Source organism: Melospiza melodia, chromosome 10 (assembly GCF_035770615.1).
Source record: "Melospiza melodia melodia isolate bMelMel2 chromosome 10, bMelMel2.pri, whole genome shotgun sequence".
Taxonomy (NCBI): Eukaryota; Metazoa; Chordata; class Aves; order Passeriformes; family Passerellidae; genus Melospiza; species Melospiza melodia.
Window position 1 is genome coordinate 20,104,633 of NC_086203.1, and position 22,224 is coordinate 20,126,856.

Here is a 22,224-nt window from a genome sequence, read left to right on the forward strand (position 1 = left end):
GGAGTGGTTTCACCCATTTCAATTGCTCCAAGCTCATAAGGAATACATGCTGTAGGTGCAGCACATGTTACAGCCTCTAATGCTTACAGGAAGGCTTTCAAGATATAGAACAGAATTATTCTGCAGTTTCACTGAGCGCTAGAAACAGTGAGCAAAACCTAGCAGGTGAGAGACCACCACGCTTTCCTTGGCAGGGGAGGTGGACTAGGCGGTCTCCAGTGGTCCCTTACAATCTTAACGATTTTGTGAATCTTTGACAAAGCTTTAGAAAACACCCTGGAAAAGCCCCAGCTTATTTTTGTGAGCTAAAGCCAGCCGAGGTTTGGATAAGGCTCGGGGCTCCTGGCGCGCTGTCAGCGGCTGTGGGCGGGCAAGGGGCAGGACACCGAGCCGGGGGCACCCAGCACTGCCCCAGCCCCGGCAGCAGCATAAACACTGGCTCCAGAGCCACATCGGATTGGAGAGAGAACGAAAGAAGGAAGGAAAGGAAGGAAAGTGCTCCTGGTGCTGCAGGGCCAAGAAACCTGCGAGCAAGAACGAGCTGGTTCCGCCTCCAGGGGGGCTCCACTCGCCTCTCCCCAAACCCCCCTCGCCGATTCAGGGAATCGCAGAACCGCTTCGGTTGGAAAAGAGCTCCGAGCTCAAAGGGTCCAGCCCATGAGGGGTCACCACGTTCTGAACCGGACCCTGGCACCGATTCCAGCGTTTCCCTGAGCGACTCCAGGCACAGCCACTCCGCCGCCCCCCTCCTTCCCGGCCCTACTCCTCCGCAGCGCCCGCGCCCGCCCGGACCGACCGCTCGCGCCGCACGCGGAAACGGGCGGGCGGACCCTAAAACCCTGAGCCCCCGCGGCTGACGGACAGGCCCCGCGCCCAATGAGCGCCGAGAGCGCCGTGGCGGCGGCCAATGGCCGGGCGGGGGCGGGGCGCGCCGGCGCGCGCTGGGAGCCCCGGTAACGCGCGGGCCGCGTGCGAGGAGCGCGGGGCGGCCGGGCCGGAGCTGCCGCTGTCCCGCCGTGCCCCGCCATGAAGATCGAGGAGGTGAAGAGCACCTCGAAGACCCAGCGCATCGCCGCCCACAGCCATGTCAAGGGGCTGGGGCTGGACGAGAGCGGCGCCGCCAAGCCGGCGGGGGCCGGGCTGGTGGGGCAGGAGAACGCGCGGGAGGTGAGCGCGGCGCCGGGCCGGTGAGGGTGACAAGTCCCCGGCACAGAGTGAGAGCCGTGCCCGGGATCCTCCGTGTGGCCGCTGCCGTGTGAGATGCGATGGGGGCGCTCGGGGCTGTGCTTGCTCTGCTCCTGCTCCGCGCAGGGACCGTGGCGGTCTCCCGGGTACCGGCGTAGAAATTGGGGTGTTAGAGGCAACGGAACCGAGCAAAAGTCAGCGGGTTTGGTGCAGATGGGGACCGGAGCATCCGCTTCAGTGCGGGGGCCGGATAAAACCATCACAGATTGCTTTGGGTTGGAAGGGATCTTAAGGAAAACCATCGCCGAGTCCCAGATTGGTTTGGGTTGAAAGGGATTTTAAGGATGATCTCTCGTTCGAACCCTCTTGCCGAGGGCAGGACACCTCCACTGGAGCAGGTTGTTCAGAGCCCCGTCCAACCTGGCTGTGAAAGGAGATCTGTAGAGGATCTTCGGCTCAGGCAGCCAAGATTAATTTCTGGCTTTACTTTCAAACCTCCCTCTGTGTTTGGGACTGCAAGAGTGGAAAAGGAGTCGGGGCTCACAGATTGAGTTTCGTTTTCTGTGATTTTTAATGTCTGTGTCAGATAAAATGATTGTAGAAAGTATGTTTCCCTAATATTTTATTTCTTTTTGTGTGCATGAAATTGAAATCTTTACTTTTTGTTAAACCTGTTATTTCCAAACACTTTAAGTAGCATTGAAACAAAGGATACTATAGCAATACTTGTGTTAACAGTATAAATATTTAATTTACAGGCATGTGGGGTTATAGTGGAGCTAATCAAAAGCAAAAAAATGGCTGGCAGAGCAGTGCTGTTGGCAGGACCTCCTGGAACTGGCAAGGTATTACTCTTCTATTTTTTTACAAAATAAAGTATTTTCAAATGTATTTTAATTTGTCAAAACTGTTTTGGGATAGTGGTTACAAAATGTTTTCATGTACTAGAATTTGTTTTCAGTCAATGTATTGATGTAGTTTTCTACTTGATATTTTTACTTCTATGGTGTCATTGACACTGGCAGTACCCAGTGATGTGTTCAGCATCTTTAAATTCAAACCACCTCTTATAGGTTACTGAACACATAGGTAACAAGGCCTCTGAAAAAGTTTTAGAAGTTACTTTTATATTAAAAGCCAGAATATTTTTTGCTTGGTTTTCTTTTTTCCCCCGTGCTATTTATTTATTTTTCACATCTGGATCAACTCTCAAATTCAAATGCCCAGTTTTGTGTTTTCAGGGTTTTTTTTAAAGTCTTTGGCCAAGGTCACCAGTGTTGGAGGAGGGTTTGTTATATGTGAGAAATACATGTCAGACAGAATGGTCTTACCATTAAATTGGTAATTGATGTATAGAAGGTGATGTAATGAGGAAAGTTAACTTTATGCAAAAGGAATAATTTCTTAATTCTCTCCAAAATGAATGTCTGTGGTTTGTTTTTTTTTTTTTTTTCCCATTTAAAGACTGCTTTGGCTTTAGCTATTGCTCAGGAACTGGGAAGCAAAGTTCCTTTTTGTCCTATGGTTGGAAGTGAGGTCTATTCCACTGAGATCAAGAAAACAGAAGTTCTAATGGAAAACTTCCGACGTGCAATTGGTAAGTTTCAGGAAAAGAAGAATTAAGTGTTTGCATGATACTGACTTTGCTTTTTCCCAGTCATCTAAAAAGGAAAAACTTTTCAGTGGTCAAGACATTTTCAGATTTTTGTATGCTTATTTTCTTCAGTGCTGATCCTAATTTAGTGAATCTCTTTCACACTTAGTGGAGTCAGGTTTTCTGTTTACAAACTGTAAACAGAAAACAAAACAAAATTCAATTTTTGTATTTTGGTTTATACTTCACCAGATTCTCTCATCCTCCACATTCACCTCTCTGTTTTGCCTGTGATTTAATAAAGCTGAAAGAAAAAAAAAATTTTAGTTTCTTATGTTAGCAGAAATACTTGTAGACAGAAAAATGCTCCTCCTGTATTTTGATTTTGTGATTTCACCCTACTGAATAAACAGTCTTAATCAGGGGCTCCCAAACAGCAGCATTAGCCTGACTTACTGTTCCAGTGAGCACAGAGAAAGTTCCATGCCAACTGAATAAACACTGTAACTTAATGTCATCCTCAATTCTACAGTGCATTTACAAGTTTGATGTAAATTGGTTTAATTTGCAGCACAGCCTCAGTCACTATCTAAAATCTCTTACACAGCTGCTGCTGACAGCTGATAAATGCAGGTAGAAGTGGCCCTTGTTTGTGTGAGGATTTGCTAAAGAGAGCCCAGTTGATTTTAGCCCTGAACATATTAACAGTAATTTTCCTGTTTCAGTACCATGTTTCCTCTTGGACTTCATCTGGCAGCAGCAGGGTGAAGCCTCTCAGCTCTTCAGTGAAACAAAAGTATTCTATTCCATTGACTTTTATAAGAAAGCAGCTTTCAGTAGGCTCTGGTCCTCTGGTTACCATGAAACTGGCAGGGCCTGGGGGAGGGAAGCCTCAGTAGTCTGCAAAATTTCCTTGATGTGATGAAGTTCCCTGTCAGAGGTTTGGAAACCTGAACCAGCAGGTGGAACTTATGCCATCCATGTTGTCAGTTCTAGAGATAGCAGAGATTTAACAGCCAGCTACATTGTTAGTTCCCTGCATTCCCTGAATGTCAGTAGAGAGACACTTCTAAACAAATATTAATGTTAATGAAAGATGGAGCTTCTTTTATTCCTTCCTGTTGAATTCCATGTCACATTTTTGTAACACAGCCTTTATTGAATATTTTTGTGTTTCAAAAAAATTCTCCAAATTATTTTAAAGGACTAGTAACCACCATTTCTTATAATGAAACACTTTCCAGTTGAGATTTAATCTCAGGTTTTACCTTCCCTGCTAGTTAAAGAAATATTTTACAAGGGTACATTTAAAAAAAATATTCTGTGCAGTGTGGTTGGGTCTGGATGCAAGGGAAGCTTCAGTTCACACGTCCATCAGTAATTGAAAGTATTAATTTAGGTTTTATTAAGTTTTGTTTGTTTGTATGTCTCCTTGGTAGCAGGTTCTGTGTGCATCATCATTGCTGATGTGCATTTTGCTTTCAAGGGATTTAGCCACCTGAATTGTTAAAAATTATCAGAGATGTTAACATCAAATTTTTTACTTAATACTTGGGATTTTTTTCCTTGGATCACTTTACAAGAAAGTAGGACTTTGAGTCTACAGAATTTTTATTGTTAAGAGTCTTTTAATAACAGACTCAATGTAGTTTCATGGCCAAGTAGTGTTTGGGATGCAGTAGAGAGATTATAATATGTAAGAAACCTAAAAGGACAGAGTGGAAATGAGGAGATCAAATTGTTGTATGGGTTAAAAGTAATTTAACCTGGGAGAGAGAATCCAGTATAGAGCTCATTAGCAGCTGGTGAGGATGATGATAGCAGCTAATGTTAGGAGCTCAGCTGCAGTAAGAAATAACTGCTGCAGGAGCCACTTCTGTGGTGTAGCTGTTCCTTGTGTTGCCAAGCTGTACCTGCCAATGGGTGAAGCAAACCCTGTTCATCTCCACGGAGTGCTCTTGAACCAAAGCATCAAACAGCCCACAGCTGCTGCCTTGGATTTGGGTCTGATTTGGAAGTAGGAGATCTCTCTAAGAACACTGAGAATGAAGTTTGTAGTTGACACATAGGTATTCATTTGAAATCAAAGGATAATCAGCAGCAAGTTCAAAGCATCAATTACCTTTGTTCAGATCACATTCGTCTGTGAATATTTTCTACAGACACCTCTCTAAGAGCACATTAGTCTGGATTAGAGGAATGCTTCTGAAGCAAATCCCTGGGTTTGCCCTCACTGACTTGGCTTTGACTTGTTTTGTGGAGCAGAATGAGCACTTGAACTGGATTCTTTCCAGATGAAATGGAACTGGAAGATTCATTGCATGCTTCAGCAGCATACAAGTCATACTCCAAACACAAACAGGCTGCCACATTTTCAGAGCAGGGTAGAGCTTGTGCTGGACATCTAAAGCAAAACAAAGAGGACAAGCAACCTGGTCCACTTGGTGGCTATAGCAGTTTCAGTGTGCAGATTCCCATATTGTTTCATACTCATTGCTCATGAGCCAGTGTGGTGCAGCCTTGTCTAGGTCAGTTTTTTTTTTAATTCAGAGGTTCATTAATTTCTGTCTGATGCTTTGGCACACCTGAAGAACATTTTTAAAACTACTGAAATTAACTTTGTACACAAATTTTTATGTCATCGTAAGTGAGAAAGCAAACATTTCCTACCAAGAATTTGTCACAGTTAGGCTGTTTCTCACATTTCAGATCCTTGTCTGAATTTGGGCCCAGTAGAGGGAGACAGACTCGTGTTTGTCAGTTCTTTATAGCCTCTATCAGCAGCTCAAAATTACTGGTGAAGTGTCTGATCTATTTCAAAGCAAAATGAAAACTTACGGAACAAGCAAAGGTTTATAAAGTCACAATACCCTCAGACTGGGCAGGATGACTTCCCTATATCTTGTTACAGTCCATTCATTATTTTTGGTATGGCATGTGTGTCTCATAAAATACTTCATGGAGTTTCTTCAGATGTGGATTCTTTGAACTTCTGTGTAGTAAGAGCATACATAATTGTAGTGGTGGTGGTGATGATAGTGGGTTTGCTTTGAAACAGTTTGCCTGCAAATGTCTTCAGCTCTATATTATTTATCAATTTAAAATAACCTAGTTAATTACAGTAATTGACTGGAACAGAAGATAGCCAGATATTCTGATGATTGCTTGGCTGTCTGAAAAATAACAAAGTGAGGATGTAATTTTCAGCTATTTTGAAATAGTTTTAAATTTGTGTTGTAGCAATTTCTGCTAAATTTTATCTAACTCACCTTTTGCTATTAACTGGAAAAATATTTAGAATTATACATAAACCTTTTAGTAATTTTATTATGTTCTAGCACAATACCTGTTAATCAATTTATGTTGTGTTTTTAACTCAGTTGCTAAAATATAAAGTTTACTTTTTTTCTTCTATATTTTTGGTGACTTTGCAGGGCTTTTTTGATGGTCCAGAAATTGTATAAATGTCATATTAATGTCACTAGTTTCAGAAGATGGTCTGTATTTCTGGCTTCAGCATAGGGAGCAAATCAAGCAATTCCCTGTTTGTGGGAGGGAAAAAAGAGGATCCTAGCATTTACTTCAAGAACTAATAATTAGAAATAGAAGAAAGTAATTTCTAAAAGTTTAATAAACTTCTTAGCGGGTCAGAACTTGGGCTGAGCGTCATTCTTGTGTACAGGATGGATATTCTCGCTTAATATTGAAGAAGAGAGCAATAATTCATCTTTCTGCCTTTAAAAGTAAAACATTACCATGAAATGTAATGCACCCTAACAATAAATTACATTTTGTTGACAGTAAAGCAGCAGACTCACAAGTGTATACTGAAACAATGTTAAACAATTTCTTGCAGGGTTGAGGATTAAAGAGACCAAGGAAGTTTATGAAGGAGAAGTCACAGAACTGACTCCCTGTGAGACTGAGAATCCCATGGGGGGATATGGCAAAACCATCAGCCATGTAATTATAGGACTCAAAACTGCAAAGGGAACCAAACAGTTGAAGGTAAGTGTGGTAGAGTCTCAGAGATTTCCTTAAGTATTTTGGGTTTGCAGCTTCTATTCTTAGCACTTCTTATTTCCATTTCAAGCTCTTGATCCACTCTGTCAGGTGGAGCTGCCAGGAGGCTGCCTTCTTTGGCTAGACAACTTTATCCTGACTGTTTATCTGCTTTATGTAGGATATTTAGATATTGGTCTTGTGTCCTACTAATAGAAATAGGAGATAAACCCATGATCACTTGGTGAGCAGCTGCTGTTTCTGTTTGGCAACACTCACCTGTATGTCTTCAAGGAGTTAAAAGTGAGTTTTGATAGGAAGAGATCCAGATGCAATTTTGTAAATGACAAATACCACAAAAAATGGGCTGAGTTGACAATCTGAGCTTCATTCTATCTCAGTCTGTGATACACTCTGACCCTGGCTATAAATTAATGTTCATGGTAATAAACATACGAGAAAGGCCTTGTTTGGTTTTGTTTTTGTGATTGTCAGGAACCAAATTTTTGAGGATAGCTTGGGAAATAGTGCCTGTTTAAATATAAATTATTCTTTCTGTCACATCTTTTCTTTCTACATGGGGTGTCATGCTCTAGTGAATATTTGATAGAGAACTGGAAATTGAGCTGGTGTGTTGCCAACTCAGGCCCACTTTCCTTTTGTTTTCTTGTCTCCCTTCAATTTCCCTGTCAGACTTGGAGAGAACTAAAAGCTGTCTCTGTTGTTAAGTATCATCTTTCATTTGTTCACTCTGAAAACAAGGAAATGAAGAGCAAAAGTGAATAAACATGTACCAGGAGAAACAAAGGCATCTAATATATTCCACACCCACTCTCCCTCACAGAGCTCCACAGAGGATAAGGACTCAAGAAATGAAGGAATATTGATTCATATATTCAATGCTATAGGCAGATTTTTTATAAAAGTTTTCCTGGAAAGCTAGAGAATTATTCTTTATTGAGTATAAATACATTGTCACATTACTCAGAGGTATGTTTTGTAGCTGGTACCATTATGTTTCTGGCACTGTCACTTCCTTTTGGATAGCAGATTTTTTTGTAAGACAGCAAGTTCTGTGCATCTTCCAGATTTATTCGCTATCCCTACTCCAAACGTTACAGCTTTATAAAATCCTAGAGGTATTGTCAGGGTGAGTTGCAGTTTAATTTCAGCTGATGGGAGTGAGCTTCAAACTGAATTTCTTTACCTTATTTACCATAACAATATGGAGCTGTTTTGATCAGCTGTGCTGTTTGCTTGTCTCCAGCTGGACCCGAGCATTTTTGAGAGCTTGCAGAAGGAGCGAGTGGAAACCGGTGACGTTATTTATATTGAAGCAAACAGTGGAGCTGTCAAGGTAAAAGAAAAGTTCTGTACTTTTATGCAAGTGTATGTTTTTTGCAGACCTTTCTCTGCCTTTGTCAGAAGGTTCTCTGATTTATTAACCTTAACTGACATGGTATGGTTACATGGAAATTTTAAAAAGAGCCCAGTGCTTTCCTTATCGGGAGAGAAAAGTCTCTTTTGCACCCAAAGGATGTGGAGATCTGGTTCACAATTAAGGTCATCTGGCAAGGAAGCTATCACTGATGCTGTCTGGATGGGTTTTCTTTTTTGTAAGATCAAGGCATCTCTAAGGGAAGAGGGGAAGAACCAAACAACTTTAGTCATTTTCAAGCTGACATGTGCAGCGTATTTAATCTTTCTTTTATCGCTCTGATATTTTCTCCACAAGATATATACATGTAGAAGGGAATACTGCATTAGTTAGCATTCTTTTCATATCTGATTTAGAAAGTGTATAGTGATACTTGCTGTTTAATGGATGAGCATAATATTTTCTATCATAATAAATCACCCACCTACAAAGGAGGTTCTCCCAATCTCTGGTTAATCTGCTGGATTTGTCCTTTAGCAAGAATTGTGTACAGTAAAAGAAGGGGAGAGAGGAGTAGAATATTGTTGCCACTGAAAATATCAGGTGTTTCTCAACAGAGTTTTTGAGCTTTGATCAGCAGATAGGGTATGCCTGTTGCTAAGTAGGGACTGGGATGTCTGAACTGTCAGCTGAAGCTTGTCAGAACTGGAATTGTGAACTAACCATGTTATCAAATTCATGTCACTCAAGGTTTTGGTACTGAAATTAATTCTATACCTGGGTTTCTCCTTTTTGTTCCTCAGAGGCAAGGCAGGTGTGATATCTATGCTACAGAATTTGACCTTGAAGCTGAAGAGTATGTTCCCTTGCCAAAAGGTGACGTGCACAAGAAAAAGGAAATTATTCAGGATGTCACCCTGCATGACTTGGATGTGGCCAATGCTCGACCTCAGGTATCTGACTTCACAGATTAAGTCTTTACAGAAAAATTATTTGGGATAGATGTGATGTTACCAGAATAATCGAGATGTAGGAAGTTGAGCTAACTCACCCTCAAAGATTCCACTGTAGGAAAAGCAGTAGGTGTTACACCTGGAAGCCAGTCTAGCCCAGGGCTCTGCCATGGAAGTTAAGGAGGTTAAAGCAGTTGTTTCCTTAGAATTCATGCACCATGGAATACTGTCAGGATAACACTCCTGGCACTACAGAGAATGGTCTGGGAGTTGTAGGACAGGTTCCACACAGGTATTTGGAATCCACCACCTTCACAGTTAATGCAAAATCTAGACCCTGCTCTCTTTCCCTCCACTGCTGTGCCTCATCACTTGCAGAAAAAGAGCATTGTGGGCTATTGCCTCTGACCAGAAAAAGGGATTATTGCTTTCTCTCTAGAGGGAAAGCTGCCTAGGTTTGAGGTAGGTAAGGTGTGAGGTAGCAACAGCCAGACCTGCATAATTTCATTTTAATGGAAGTTCTGAATGCAGATTAATATATTCTGCTCTGTGTTTATGGTTTTATAATTATGAAGTGGAAACTGCAAGGACTGTGATAAAAGGTGTCTTAAGTATTTTTGACTGCTGTGTATTCTGTTGATATTCTTACTTGTTTCAGAAATGTTTCATAGTCACTTGTTAAACTTCTTTGTGAATTTCAGTAGGGCTCTGCATGTATTGTAGCAAAAGAAACCCCAGAAAATAGAAGAATTACTCCTTGCTGTGTCTTCACATAAATCCACTCTTGAGGGAATTCTATCTCTGTCAAAACCAGAAGTCACTAACAAGTTTAAATGCTGGAATCCCTACAGTAAAACAATACAACTCATTAACTTATTCAATTTCAAAATAATTTACAAAAATAATTATTTGATAAAAATAATGGTATTAAAAAGCTATAAAATTTAGAATCGTTCTTCCTGTGTTGACAGACTGAGCACCTACTGTGCATGCAGGCAGTCCACATCTTTGTGTGCCCTGACAAGTTCATTCCTTAAGAGTTCCTCTGTGACAGTTTTTTCAAGAGAGGATATCTCATTTTGATTTTTTATGCTCTCCAAATGAGCAAGGATGGGGGGGTAGCTAGGTGATTGTTTAGAATACTCCTGTGGTGAGGTGACCGAAACTTTGACAGATTATCAAAGACTGCTCTTAGAAACAACTTCTTTGACTAATTCCTGATCTAAAACCTTCCCAAAATGTGTGCTTACTACATGACCTCAAAGCTGATCTGTCACTTTCTTTTCCTAGGGAGGACAAGACATCCTTTCTATGATGGGACAGTTGATGAAACCTAAGAAAACTGAAATTACTGGTATGAAACTTGTATGGCATTTTGAGATTGTGTAATCTATGTGTTTTCCAGTTAGACAATGATTTTAAATAGTGTTACTATATTTAAATGAGTAACTACATACTATCTAATCACAAATAGTCAGATTTCCAAAAGCATGATACAGTTGCTAGAATTACAATGGCTGGACTCAGTACAGGTTACTGGTTCGTGCATGTAGTGGTAAAATGTATCCAGTGCTCTGCACCCATCTTCTGGTGAGAGGTCAGAATGCCAGTGCCCATCCTACAACATCCCTGCCACAGTGTGAGGTTCAGGCTTTCAACAAAGAGCCAAACTGAATACAGCAGTAAGGCACAAATTCTAGAAAGTGATGTAGCAATCATACTGAATTTTGGTGGGGTAGAAGAATGGCACCTCTGTAACAGTTGTCTAAGGACATGAATTTTTCAAATGTGAGTATTTCAGTTAGAAATACTTTGTTGCACAGATGTCTCCCCAGCACTATGAAATGTCACAAAGTTTTAGAGTCACAGGTATTTTCCTTGTGGCAGTAAGATACCAAACCATGGAAAAGTTCAAGGAGAATTTTCTTTACTTCAAGCCTTACCCTCTGACCCATAGTTCACTGGCAGAACAACCAACAGTTTCTTTTTGTTCTCAGACAAACTTCGAGGAGAGATAAATAAGGTGGTGAACAAATACATTGATCAAGGCATTGCAGAGCTGGTGCCAGGTGTGCTCTTTGTGGATGAGGTTCACATGCTGGACATTGAGTGTTTCACATACCTGCACCGAGCCCTGGAATCTTCCATTTCCCCCATTGTCATCTTTGCTTCCAACCGAGGAAACTGCATTATCAGGTAGGATGGCTAAACTGGAATTTGCCACTTTACATTGTTTCAAAAGTCTTGGAATTAGCTGTGTCAGTAGAGTTACAATCTTAGAAGGCTTTTGTCGCTCAAATTGGCACCTGTGATAATCCTCTGCATGAGTTGCAAGCTGCATTCATGCTCAAGAGCTGCTCAAGAGCTTCATGATGGGACAAGCATTTAACACCAGGCTGACTGGAATTCCTCCTTTCCCCTAACACGTCTCTCCTCTGACAGTCTCTGAATTGTTTCACTTCTGGGTGATCTGTGACAGTTACCATTGTCATTGTATACCTCCATACATCTGTTACCTGCACATTGGGGACATCAAAAGCACCAGAGCTACAAACCTCTAATACCATTGTTTCCTGCTTCTGGATTATTTTGCTGCTTGCAATCCTAATTCCCTCAGACTTCAGCTTCTAGTTCATACTGGTAAAGTGTGTCACAGTTCAGCCTTTCCCTTTTCCTGCTCTGTTGGTCTGACATTTTGTGATTCTTCAGTCTTGCCAACCAACTTGTTTTTAATTTCCACTTCACTTTGATATTTTGCACCCACAAAATGCATTCTTTGCATGTTCAGTAAAAGTTCCCTCCTCTGATTTCAGTCTTCTGTAAGTTCTACTACCAGTTTGTGGTCTAGGTCTAATTACGTCCAAACAAGCTGTCATTAGCAATGATTGCTACTCTTTGGATTGATTTAATTCAGCTGTATAACCAGCTTTTCCTTTCCCTCATAGTGGCTCATCTGGTATTAATATTTCTCTGTTTGCATTGGGTAGAAGTGAGAATGATAAGCCCTTCAAAAATGTTTAGGATGGACATTACTTCAGTCTGTTTGCAAAGATGTAAAAAAGCTGTCTTGTAAAAGTAAAGGAAGTAGAGATCCGTCAGCATGGATTCACTGCAGATCTTGTTATGAAAAAGCTGTGATTTAAGAAAGGAAATTTTCCATATATTAGTGACAGCTAATATTGGAGAACATGGCCAGGGCTGCAGCTACCTAAATACTAGCACTGAACTTAAAAGTGTAATTCTCCACCAGCACTTCACTGTTCTTACTGCAATCTGTGTAATTCTCCTAAATTAAATCTGGGTATCTTTTGACTTCACAGTAAATTACAGTGGTCCTGGGAACCCAAGAGTGCATGTGTCTGCAGGCTGTGCTGTTGGGAGTTGCATGTCAAACAAAGTGGTTGGGGATCTAGATCCTGCCCTGTCCTTCATACAGAGACCTAAACTTCTCAGTTTGCTGGATTGCAGGCATGGAATGTAAACCACCAAAGTATTCACTGGAGGGACTGGAGAGAATGCCTTGCTCAGCCACAGGGCATGTTCTCCAAAAGAATGATAATATATATAATTTCTGCTGATACTGCTAAACAACTTAGTAAGAATGATTTCTTCCTTGCTGGAGGATGCCTTGGAACATTAGCTAAGGCTGTATTGTGAGACAATACAAGAAAGCACCTCTCACTATATTTGAGGCACATTTAAGAGCTCCAGCAATAGTGTTTGTTTCCCTGGGGCTGTCTGGAATAAACCTTAGACCAGAATGTTTCCTGTCTCTGACCCAGGGGTGTGTGTCTCTGTGGACACACAACAATTGTAAACTAATATAGTCACTCTTTACTGATTTTAACCAAATCAATGTACTGAACTCCCAGTAATGTCTGATTTCTTTCTGTTTGGTTTCTCCTCTAGAGGCACTGAGGATATTGTGTCTCCTCATGGAATACCATTGGACCTGCTGGATCGAGTCATGATTATCAGAACCATGCTCTATACGCCCCAGGAAATGAAGCAGGTATGCACAGCATTTTAAGGAGCTTGTTACAAGTCCCCAGAGCTTCTGTCTGTTCTGTTAGTGTAGAGATGTTTGGCTCTGTGGTCACCAGGGCTTGTGCCAGAAAGCTCCCTGCTTGCTAAAAGCCTGCTTCTCTAGGAGTCAATACAGAGAGCTGGTTAAAGCTGTGCACACAACCTCTCTGACTCCAGCCACTGAGGAGTTGCTGAGCACATGTGGAGCTGGAAGTGGCTCCTCATTTGCAGGAAGGGATGAATTGTTAGCTGAAGCTGCCTCTTGCACAGACGTACTTGCCCTAGTTTGCAGATTTCAGCAGGTGATGCTTTTTCAGTTGGTGTAAGATGAAGTGTCACATCATGGGATCTTTAGTCCCGGACCTCAGGCTTTTCCCTCACATGAGAGGGATTGAGGAATACACCCTCATGTGCTGCATTTTTGCCTTTATGCCCTTATGTACCTTTAACCTACTGGGGCTGTCTCCTGAAATAGGGAGAATTTAATGCCCCTGGTTAAGTATGGAAACATAAACACAGAAAGTGTTGCAGAGATATTCTTCCAAATGCCTGGAAGTTTTCCTGTGGGGCCATCACAATGCATTGTATATTGATTATAATGCTTGGTGCCATTAGGATGCATTGTGTCAAAGATCCCCCCCTCATTAGCCTCTCAGTGCTGGGAAGTGACACAATGCAGAAGACATTAGGGTTTACCATGTCAATTCTTTGTATTATTTAAGAGATAGTGTCACTGGAGGAGAGTGTTATGCCAGATAATGGTCTCCTGCTGCTGGAGAAGTGCCAAGGTGATGTGGATGCATTTATGGAACAGAGGCAAAGCTTTATTTCACTTGGTTTGAGGAGCTTTTCATTGATGATGTCCTGAGCTGTTCTCAGGATGATTTTTTTTTGTACCTAGAGGACATTTTGAAGCATTGTGGTGTAAATTGCAGTAGAAGCAGCCCAGTGATTTAACAATACAATTAGGTTTAGTCTACAAAACAAATTTTCATGTGTGACTTTTACTCAACCTGGGGATATTAAAGACTGTCTGGATTTCCCTGTAGTGTAAGTGAATTCTGTGTAGTTAGTGCTGGATTACCCTGCAGGTAAGACACTTACTGAATGCTGCTGTTCAGAAGGGCTGGGTAAAATGCTGGGATTTCCACCTCCCCAGGGCTGAAGGAAAGGAAGTGTTCAGAGTAACATTTCCTAAAGGTAGAGTTCAGACATTTGGCCCCATAAATCATGTTCCCATAGTCAGATAACCTCATCTTCCCTTAAATTAAGGCTTTTGAATGGCAACTTCTCATGGGAGAAGAGGAGGAGCTATTACACTTAACTTTGGCTTCTAACTAAGTACAGTGGGGATGGGGGTAAAAACAAGGCATAAGTAAGTTAGTTCTCTATTTTTGCTCTCATTATTTGTCTTTCATGTTAGGACGAAGTTTCTGCTGCTGATGTTTCTGTGTGAGACTCTTTGCCTTCACCATTGAGTCCTTTATCAGCACAGAATCTGGTCATGTATCTACTGAAAGTTTGTTCATAACCAGTTCAAAATATTTTTTGAGCATGTTGATAAAGTAGAAATCTCATTGTGAAGTGCTGCTCTGAGAGAAGACACACAGTAACCTTAGTGCAGCTAGAATAGGGAAAAATGCACTTTTATGCTTATTCTAGTCAGGTGATGTAATCAAACTTTTTTGCATATGTGCCTTGGATATTAAAGGTTATAACTGAGATGTTTTGTTCCTGATGTATTTCACCTGATAAACACTTGTTTTCCTATTCCATAGTAAATGGATATGTAAGCAAGTGGTGGATTAATGGCTTGGGCCCTAGTCTTTAGGCAGTGTTCTACCAGGTTACAGATAAAAAGTTATTCTAAAAAACATTGTTGAAGATGTGACATTCAAAACCTTGTTTGTAGCAGAGGAAGAACAAAGTAGCAGTGTTTGAATGAAGGGAAGGGGATGTCTGAGTGATCTACAGGTAAAAAAAAAAATCTTCAGCCTGAAATTGCAATTGGCAGCAGCATTGCCAATATTCAGTGCACATATCTTAGCACCAACTTTCTGCCATTTCAGGCCCCTCTCTTCCTCTGCTTCCTGAGCGCATTTTTATGGCTTTAATTTAAACGAGTGCTTCTTGATATCTTGTTTACAAAGCTGCCAAAGTGAAAAATACCTGTATTATATGAGGCTTGCAGTTCCAGAGTTATCTCTGCACTACAACACAACATCATTATCCAGTCTGCCCCTTATCACTCAGCTGGTAATACAGACTACCGAGAGACTTGTGCCACTTTTGTTACAGCTTTATATGCTCAGGCTTATTGGTGATATCTTCCTCTCCAACTTTGTAAAGATCCTCAGACTGGTACAAGCCTGAGACTGTTCTTGAAAGATTAGATTTTTCTTAGTGATTTTTTTTTCTTCTTGAAGGAATAGGTGAATCATAGAAAGTAACTTTTTGATTTATTTTACTATCTTCTTGTCAATTGAATAAAAAGTGTGTTGTGAGCTGCTAAGGAAAGGGTGTAGTTTTCTGTAGGGCTTTTAAGAGGGCTCTGCTGTGCAGCACCAGTGATACGCTGCAGAATTCAGTAACTGCTGTGGCTATCCAGAAGCCTCCAGCTGCCACTAACTTCTAGCATACATTTTCCATTTTCTTATATAAGTCCTCATATTCTCCTCCCCATTTGTAGATAGGGTTTGCCAAGTGTGCAGAGTTACCGTGAAGGATTAGCAGTCCAGATGTGTTACTTTACCTTCCTTGTGTGATAAGATTTTTTTTACCATTATATTTGCCTCTTCAAAGACTTAGAATTCTGCAAATTCTGGTTTAGTGATAATTTACACCAGGGTAACTCTCCACACCATCTTGTTTTGTAGCATGTCTCATCTCTAAGCTGACAGTTTACAGATACTAAGTTAAGTAATTTAGCATGTTAATTGCTTGGGCACATACCTCACTTACTCTTCCCAACAGATCACCAAACTTCGTGCTCAGACAGAAGGGATTAACATCAGTGAAGAAGCTCTAAACCACTTAGGGGAAATTGGTACCAAGACAACCCTAAGGTAAGTTGGGCACAGTTTTCTATTCAGCATGACTGGGTCTAAAGCCACTGTAGGGTAACTCACTGTTGGAAGCAGACAAACCTCTCCTTTACAATGACATGGTCTGTTAACAATCATTTAAAAGAGAGTGGTAATGCTCCTCTTTTCTTCTTTAATGAATGAACGTGCTGGAGTGCTTGCTGGCTTTCTCATACTGCTGCTAGAGCTGTGTTTCCTAGCAAATGTCCCAGCTCTCTGTGTCATCATTCCCTGGGATGCACTGAATTGTAATTACTCATCTGCCTCTGTTTGATCACAGGTATGCTGTGCAGTTGCTGACCCCAGCTAACCTGCTTGCCAAGATTAATGGGAAAGACAGCATTGAGAAAGAGCATATTGAAGAAATAAATGAACTTTTCTATGATGCTAAATCCTCAGCAAAAATCTTGGCTGATCAACAGGAGAAGTACATGAAATGAAGAGCTTATCATGTTCCATGCTTTGAAGTAGCTTTAACCCTTAGCCAAGGCTGGCTTAGTTATTGAATGAGAAATGTTAATGGTTTGTCTCTTTTGGGACTGAAGAATATTTAAATGTTGGACTGCTTTATCAGGCCAGAATTACCTATTGAGTGTTCCTGTTTCATTATCAATAAGATGCTCCATGGTTTGTGTGTAACATCTTAGTCTCCCTTTTATCAGTATATGTGACATTAGTAGCTCTTGGCCCATCAGTTTTGTCTTTAGATTTCGTTACAGAAGAGCTCCAACTAAAGTTGATGCTTAAGAACAGTCTATTTTCTTTATGAATCCTGTTTTAAAATAGTTTCCTTTTACAGATGATAACTTTTTGGTTTTGAATCAAAGTTTGTCTGAAGTGCTTTATAATAAAACATGTCAAGAATATTGGAAGTGTGTGTGTGTGTTCACTCTGGATGTTGACCTAAGAAACAGTCCAAATAAACTGAAATTTAAAAAGCCAAATATGAGTGAAATGGATCTTCAACACAAAAATAGATTGCAGCAAAGGGAAAGATAGATTGGGCCCTTTTGATTACTGCTTTGTAGGGTTTAGGTTTTATTTTCTGAAGACTTCCTTAGAGAATGCAGAAATACATAATCATTATCTTTGCCCTATTTATAGCCCTTTCCCCAGAGAAACTTAAATTTTTCTTGGGTTTTCCTAAAGCAGATTTTAAAAAATTCATTTCCGTCATGATTAGCTATTTTTTGCATTATCCCCACTTTCTTGATCACTCAGAACCAGGAAAAGTTTTCAAACTAAAACTGAAATCCCTCTCTGCACAGTCTGGATGAACTTCAGCTTAGTCTCACATTCTCAGTTGTGTGAAGCATGGATACCTGATTGCTTCACAGCACTTTGAGGTGATCTATGTACGCTACTTAAATAAGCATTTCTTGGGGTAGTGTGGGAAAAATAGTAATTTACCACAGGAGGCAAGGTCTAAATGTCCTTTTTAGCATGTGCAAAGTGGACATTGAAGAGGATGACTTCAGTTAACTCATCAAAAATTTAAATCTGTGTTCCTGAATGAGACACTGCCTCACAAATACCAAACATACTCAGCCTTCCATAAGTCCTTCACAGGAAGTCTGTGGTTCCTCATGTGGGGAGAGTCTCAGTAATGGGAAATTAATCACACTTTGGGGTGGATTTTTTGTTTTGTCCTCACAGGTGAATCTACCTCTGTTATTCGTTTTGCTTTCCTAAGAGGTTTTATCTGAGACTTTGTGGTAGTTAAAGAAGCTAAAATTATCACAAAGCCATAGCATGCACACTTGTATAAAATAATGTACATGGGTTAATTGATACGTACCAAATGTAACAAAGCTCCCTTGTTAAATCAGGGAATTCTGCCTCCTAAAACACACAGGAGCTCAGTCATCATCTCCTTGGGGAAGGAGACCAACTGCTAAAAATCTCTGTCCTCACCCCTTGATGCTCTAGAGGCTTGTCTCTTCCTTGTGCTGAAGTGCTGTTAGTGGAAATTGCTAATGATTTTTCAGCTCCAGTAACTGTGGACTGGACTGCAGTCTGCTGGGGAGAAAAAAATCGAGCTGGAAGGAAGCTGGGTGGTTTGGATTAAAAAATGTTTTGATCATATTCTACCATCTCAGTCACGTAAAAATCTGTCCCATTCTTCAAAGTAAAATTCAGTACTCTTGTCAGCCAGCCCTGATTAGCTTTTGTACTTTAAATAATCTACCTACTCCTTTCTCTACATCTGCAAATAAACAATAATGACAGATACATTTAATTAATTATTTTTTGTTTATCTGTGAATATTTTTGGCCAAGGAGCATTCCTCCTTTCAAACCTAAAAATCTGCTCTCTTACTAACTCCAAACGAATAAAGATTGCAATTACACCAGCAGAATAATTTTCACAGTGCTTCTAAAATCTCTTTTTACTGTGGCTGGATGGCACATTCTGTTTTAGTGCTCTGGCAGCACAGAGACAGACACGGTGAATTAAGCTGCTGCATGATCAAAATTGAACCTTCTTTTTTTCTGTTGCAGTTTGAAAGTCCTTCTTGGCAATGATGAATGTAGTTATTTAGGAATATAAGCACCATTTTTCTTTGAGTTTTCTGAAATATCTAACTGATCAATTGAGAAAGAAGTTTGAAAAAGCCCTAAATAATTCTGAATGCCAGAGCAGTTCAAAGGCCCAATCAATGTTTGATGGCATTGGCTTTTTAGTGATGAATTTGTCTCTGTTCACTCAGCAAAAGACCTACTGGGGCAGTGAAGAGTGGATTTCCTGGGATACTGAAATCCCTAGACCACTGTTCCCAATTGCCATCAGCAGGAAGGGACAGAAACTCTTGTTTCTACTTTAGCAAGCCAGTTATTTCTTTGCTTACAAAATGTTCTTTATAAAAATTCAAGCTCTGTAAAACTGGGGAGAAATATCTGTTCTCACAACACTAAAACAAGTGATTCTCTGTAAAACTCAAGCTGTGTAGCCTGCCAGACCTCAGATACAAGCAAAGACCTGGGAAGAAGTGAACTGTGTGCCACACACTGCAAATTAGGAGCTCCATCTGACCCTGGTTTCTCAGCAGGCTCCATGACTGATGGTGCCTGTCACTTGAAACTCACTGCAGGTACGAGGATACTTCAGTAAGAAAACAAGATTTCAAAATACACACAGAGGAGAAAGCAGCACCAATCAAACTAAATCAGTTTTTCTAAACCTTGAGTAATTAAAAATAAAATAATTACATCATGGTGTAAGAGCATCTTTACATCTGCCAAGTCTGTGGCAGAGCAGTGGCTGGTCCCAAAGAATCTCCAGGAAGGAGCAAGGACCCTTCTAGTGGGCAGAACTCGGTGCAGAGTGTGCTCAGGAGGGGCTAGCCTGGGGTCACCCCAGAATTTGCCTCTAGAAGGGCTCCTTTCCCCTTCTGCACCTTCAAGTGTGCACAGCACAAAGCCCTGGCCCTGCAGGCCCCTGTCCCCTGGTGCCACCTCTCTGATGGCCATTAAGGGCCCAGGGAAGATGTAGAGCTGTGCTACCAAGGGAAAATCCTTCCACTCTGAACCGTGAGCCAATGTTTATCTAGCCTATTAAGGGACGCCCAGCAGACTTAGTGGTGTCAAAGCTGTGCCCATGAAAAAAGGTCTTTCATATTACTGATAAAAATAGTTGTGTTGAAAGAATCACTGCACTATATACAATAGGTGCTGCTGAAAGATCTCCAGAAAAAGTAGAAATACTCCTGCCCCTTGAAGGAGGAAGGCACAGGCAGCAAGGAACATTCCCACCAAATAAGTTTGGTTATTAATATTAAACATGAAAGAACAAACTATTATTTTAATTCTTTTCTTTCTATTTTCCACAAAGGTTGCACTTGGTGCATTAATCTTCTCAGGGAAGTTTTTACGACCGATTGCCTACACACTATGAGAAGTTTCTCCATCCATTACTTGCAGGGAAACGGGTCCTGCTGTATAGGAAAATATTTGTTACATCTTATCAGGGTGACACATAATCTAACAACAATTACAGCAAGCCCATATTTTGTACTATTTCGTTTTCAACGTGAAAAATAGTTCTAATATTAAACCTGGGGTGGGTGGGGGCTCTAGTAACCAGTTGAATATTATAAGCTGTGATTTCCTTTCAATGTGGAGCAATGCCACACTGGATCCTGCTCTGAGGCAGGGCATACCATAAATCCAGTGTACGTGCCTCCTGTGCAGATGCCATGGGCTGCTGGTACCTGAAAGTTGATTCCTCCTGTTTATACACACCAAGGGCAGAAATTGCCCTGTCTTTAGTTTTCATGTGGCCAAAAGCATTTAAAACAAAATTAACCTTTAGGGGAAAAGCAGGAGATAGTCTGAAAGCTGACCCAGCCAGGAAACCACCATTGTCATGAAAACTCAAGCCTCTACACATCCTGACGACTTCCCACCTCAAAAATTGGTCCAGATGCCCTCAGAGGCAATAGCTTTTATTCCCTTGTTGCATTGGCTTTCACCATTTGAAACTGGGGTACCCACAAACAGCACCAGGGTGAATGCAGCAGCTCAAAGCACGGCAAGAGTTTTGCTGTGGTCAGCAGGCACAAGACACAGGTGAAACCTTTCCTCAGGATGTGCTGGTGTCACACCAGTGACCTGTTTTACTCCCTGCAGGGCCAGCAAAACACTTCCCAAAACATTTGGGAACCCTTCCTCTGCACCAGCGCCTGCACTCGCAGCTGGAGTGTGAGGTACATCAGTGTTCCTCAGGCTGGAAACACTTCAGAGGGGTGAAGATGATGATGCTTTCTATTTCTTTTGACAGAAGATACCGTGGTATTCAGAGTCATTACCAGCAGGAGATTATTTTAAATTCCACGGTTCTCATCCAGCCTCATGATGCCCTGAAGCAAACAGGAGCTTTTCCTGCCTAACATTTTGGTTTCTTTGGAAGGAATGAACAAGTGCCATGCCCTGCACCAGCTCTGGGAGCTGGGTGTAAGCACACTGGGATCTCAGTTCACAATTTGTATTTCTTCTGCCAATTAATAGCTGTGGAGCCTGTGCATCCACACACATTTTTAATTGTGCATGTTAAAGTGAGTCGCTGAAACCAGCAAAGCAGCAGCATTGCTATCCTGGGAGTTACAGCCACAAATTCTATTTAGTGGCAACATTTTGATAAAGTGAGCAGGCCAGGGAAAGGGCAGATTTTTTCCCCTTTAAACAACAAAATTAAGAATTAATTAATTTTTATTACAAAACAGTCTAAACAACCTTCACTTGGGTTTTTATTCTGGGTGCCAATTAAAGATTTCCAAACAGAAGACACTTTACCTTGTGACTGGGCAGCACTGCTGGGCTCCCAGCCCTGATCTCTAGCCCTGGCACTGCCCATCTCCCCTGGCTGACAGCCCCATGACTCTGCCAGGGGAGCCTGTGATGGTTTCTGGTGTAAAACCAGGCAAGCAAGGGTAAAGAGATCTGAGCACATTTCAGATTGGAAACCAGGCACAGGAAGGGGTGCAGGGACAGCAAAGAGGCCAAGAGCACGCTCACATCCGCAGCTGATGCTTGCTTTTTTTCCCAAAGAAAGTTCAGATTCCTGAGTCTGCAATGAAAAGTGGGGAAATGGCACAACTTGAGGTTTTACTGCCAGCTCAACATGGCCCCAGATTCCACTGATCACGCAGATCCTGTCTGCTGTGGGAAGCCGGAATCCACAGGGATGCTGAAGGCAGCTGCCATGAGAACAACACCCAGGCTGGGCTCAAGCAGCACGGGAGGGAGGCAGCAGGGGCAGCCCTGGCTCCTGGGCTTTGGGAACACTGCGGTGCCAAGAGCACCAGGGCTGCCCTGACCCAGCCCCGGGCAGAGCTCCTACAGTGCCATGCAGGAGAGGGGTGGCACTGCACTCCCCGCAGCAAAAGCCATTTGCCTATTCATTGGTCAAGCAAGGACAAAAGCAGCATTCCCAGCACATGCCTGATCCCCAGAACCGGGACACTGTCCCTGCAATTGTCACCCCCCTCCCTGGCCAGGACAGGCT

At 41.7% G+C, this 22,224-nt stretch overlaps 1 protein-coding gene across 1 annotated transcript; it reads left to right on the top strand.

Moving 5' to 3' along the window:
- Positions 1-977: 977 nt before the first annotated feature.
- Positions 978-17,087, top strand: RUVBL1 (RuvB like AAA ATPase 1). The gene is made up of 11 exons (XM_063164771.1): positions 978-1,167; positions 1,944-2,030; positions 2,650-2,782; positions 6,636-6,787; positions 8,049-8,138; positions 8,963-9,112; positions 10,403-10,466; positions 11,110-11,308; positions 13,022-13,124; positions 16,112-16,203; positions 16,502-17,087. The coding sequence occupies exons 1-11, from the start codon at positions 1,027-1,029 to the stop codon at positions 16,659-16,661; spliced, it is 1,371 nt and encodes a 456-aa protein (XP_063020841.1). The 5' UTR covers positions 978-1,026; the 3' UTR covers positions 16,662-17,087.
- The last annotated feature ends 5,137 nt before the right edge of the window (positions 17,088-22,224 follow it).